The 2,687-nt window shown below is 63.7% G+C and overlaps 1 protein-coding gene across 1 annotated transcript in view; it reads left to right on the top strand.

The window, feature by feature from the left end:
* LOC114073369 (methyl-CpG-binding domain protein 1-like) overlaps positions 1–2,687 on the top strand; it is a gene marked incomplete at its 3' end in the record, with an annotated part of 20,685 nt that overhangs the window by 14,378 nt on the left and 3,620 nt on the right. The window contains exons 5-9 of the mRNA XM_027911134.1: positions 132–238; positions 582–874; positions 1,129–1,214; positions 1,758–1,798; positions 2,227–2,376. Coding sequence (XP_027766935.1) covers positions 132–238; positions 582–874; positions 1,129–1,214; positions 1,758–1,798; positions 2,227–2,376 — 677 coding nt within the window. The remainder of the gene's footprint in view (positions 1–131; positions 239–581; positions 875–1,128; positions 1,215–1,757; positions 1,799–2,226; positions 2,377–2,687) is intronic.

The following is a 2,687-nucleotide window of genomic DNA, read 5'->3' as shown; positions in this document are numbered from 1 at the left end:
CCTCCTTGTTCCTGCTGCTCCTTCCCACTGTTTCCCTGGGTCATTGATCCCCTCCCCTGGGTTTTGGGGTCTCCCCCCGGGTTTGGGGGCGCTTTGGGTTGGCCCTGACGGCCCCCCCGGCAGCCCCACAGGGCAGAAGTTCCGCAGTAAGATCGAGCTGAGGCGGTTCCTGGGCCCCGGCCACGACCTGAGCAACTTCGACTTCAAATCGGGGCTGCAGCGCTCTGGGACCCCCCGGGTAGGGACCCCAAAACCCTGGGGAGGGAGCTCGGAACCCAGGGGACCCCAGAAAACCCCGGGGAGGGAAACCCAAAGCTCCCCTGGAGCAGTGGGGGGAGGGGGTGGGTCACCCTAAAATTCTAGGGGAGGAGTGTTCTAGAAAATGATGGAGGTTATTTACAGGGTTTGGACTGGGGGTTTGGGGGTGGGAAAAAATGTAAGGGGAAAATAAAGGGGGAAAACAAAAGGGGCTCCTCAGTATGAGGAAGACGGGGGGGCTCCTGGTTAGGGGTGGGGGCAGAGGGGAGTCACAATATGGGGGGGGGTGCCCGGAATGTTTCACCTCTCTGTTTTCTTCTCAGACCAGGAAAGGCCCCAAATGGCACCTTCCCATGGGGCCCCCCCTGGACCCCCCAGAGACCCCCCGTGAGGAGGGGGAGGAGGGGAATGGGGCTGAGGCCAAGGAGGCCCCACCCCTGCAGGCACAGGCCCCGCCCCCTCCCGCAGTGGCCACGCCTCCTCCCGTTGAGCCCACGCCCCTGATTGCTGTGGCCCCGCCCCCACCCGCCGAGGCCCCGCCCCAACCAGAGCCCCCCCTCGTGCGCAGGACCCGCAAACGACCCCCCTCAGAACCCCCCCAGGACGGGACTGTGGCGTGAGTGGGGCAAGGGTGGGGGGTCCTGATTCCCTCTTTTGGGGGGGTTTGGGGACAGGGAGGGGGGTCCCAGAGGAGGGGGTAGGGTGAGGGGAAGGGAGGGGGTCCCTGCGATGTTTGGGGGCCGGGGGGGGTCTCTGGGGGTAGGGTTGGGGTCCAGGAAGATCCCTGGGGAGGTTTGGGATCAGAGGGAGGTCCCTAGGGGGGTGTTGGGGTTCCCCAGCCCCCCTCAACACCCTCCCTCTCTCCCCCAGTCTCTGTGCCAGCTGCCAGAGCCTCTTCCCAGGGGTGTCTCTGCCTCCCCAGCGCCGCTGCCGCTGGCTCTGCCCTGACTGCCGTGGTGAGTTCAGCCCCGGTGCCCACCTCATCCTCCTGCTGCATCCTGGAGCCTTCCTCCTCGTCCTCCTCATCCTTCTCCTGCCCCCAGAGCCATTATCCCACCCTGCTCATCATCTTCCTCATCCTCCTGCCCCCCAGAGCCTTCACACCACTCACCTTCTCATCTTCCACATCCTCCTTCTGCTACCCAGAGCCTTCATCCCACTCTCTTTCTCATCTTCCTCCTCCTGCCACCTGGAGTCTTCTTGTTTCTTCTCATCATGCTCTTCCTGTGCCTTCCTCCTGTCCTCTTTCCCAACCTCAGAGCCCTCTTCACCATCGTCCTCATCAGAACCTTTCTCATCATCCCTCTCGTTTTTCTCAGAGCTTTTTCCCCTGTTTTGGGCCCTTCTGGAAAAGAATTTTGGAGGGGGGGGAGGGGTCGAGGGGCCTAGAGGGGCCTAGGCAGCCCCAGGGCAGTTGGGGAGGGGGGTCAGGGTGCCACGGAGGGGAGTCCCAGGTAAGTTGGGGTGACTCTGACCACCCCCTCCCCTCTCTCCCCCAGCCCAGAGACGAGACTTCAACCGAGAGCAGCGGTTCTACAAGGTACCCCTGACCCCCCCTGGGCCCCCCTGCATCCTTCAGGGATTTTTGGGGCTTGCCCCTGGTCCCTCGAGTTTGGGGGGGGCTCTTGTGACCCTGTGGCTCCCCAGGGGTCTGGGGGTTGTGTTGCCCCCCTGGATCCCTCAGAGAGTTTGGAGTGGGGAGTGTTATTCACCCCATTCAGGGGGTTTGGGGGTGTTCCCCTGGTCCCTTGGGGGTTTGGGGGGATATTGTGCCCCCCATATCCTGTGGAGGGAGGGTGTCCCCTGGGATCCCTTGAGGGGTTTTAAGGGGGTGTTCCTGGTCCCTCAGAGGTTTGGGGTGCTGTTTCCCCCCCCCCCCCCAGTCCATCAAGGGCTCTGGGAGATTGTGTTGTGCCTCCCCTGATCCCTTGGCGGTTTGTGTTGTGTCCCCGCTGCCTCCCACCCCAGCGGGTGGGCTGTGGCTTGTGCCAGGCCTGTCGCATCCCCGAGGACTGTGGCATCTGCAGCGCCTGCTCCCGCAGCTCCCCCGGGGGCCCCCCCGGCCCTGCCTGGCCCAACAAGTGCCTCCTGCGCCGCTGCCTGCGCATCGTCAAGAAGGTACCGGCACCCCTGGCACTGCCACACCCCCCCTGCATTGTCACACACACCTCTTGGCACTGTCACCCCCCTGGCACTGTCACACTTCCCCTAGCACTGTCACACACACCTCTTGGCACTGTCACCCCCTGGATGGTCACACAACTCCCTCTGGCACTGTTACACCCCTCCCAGCACTGTCACACACACCCCTGGCACTGTCACACCCTCCTAACATTGTCACACCCCCCCAAGCATTGTCATGCCCCCTTCCCCCCTGGCACTGTCACACACCCCCCCCCCAGTAATGTCACACACACCTCTTGGCACTG

This window comes from Empidonax traillii, unplaced genomic scaffold (assembly GCF_003031625.1).
Source record: "Empidonax traillii isolate 1590-97213 ecotype Southwest subspecies unplaced genomic scaffold, ASM303162v1 scaffold6231:size32910, whole genome shotgun sequence".
Lineage (NCBI taxonomy): Eukaryota > Metazoa > Chordata > Aves > Passeriformes > Tyrannidae > Empidonax > Empidonax traillii.
Note: the sequence above shows the minus strand (reverse complement) of the source record. Positions and strands in the feature narration are given on the sequence as shown.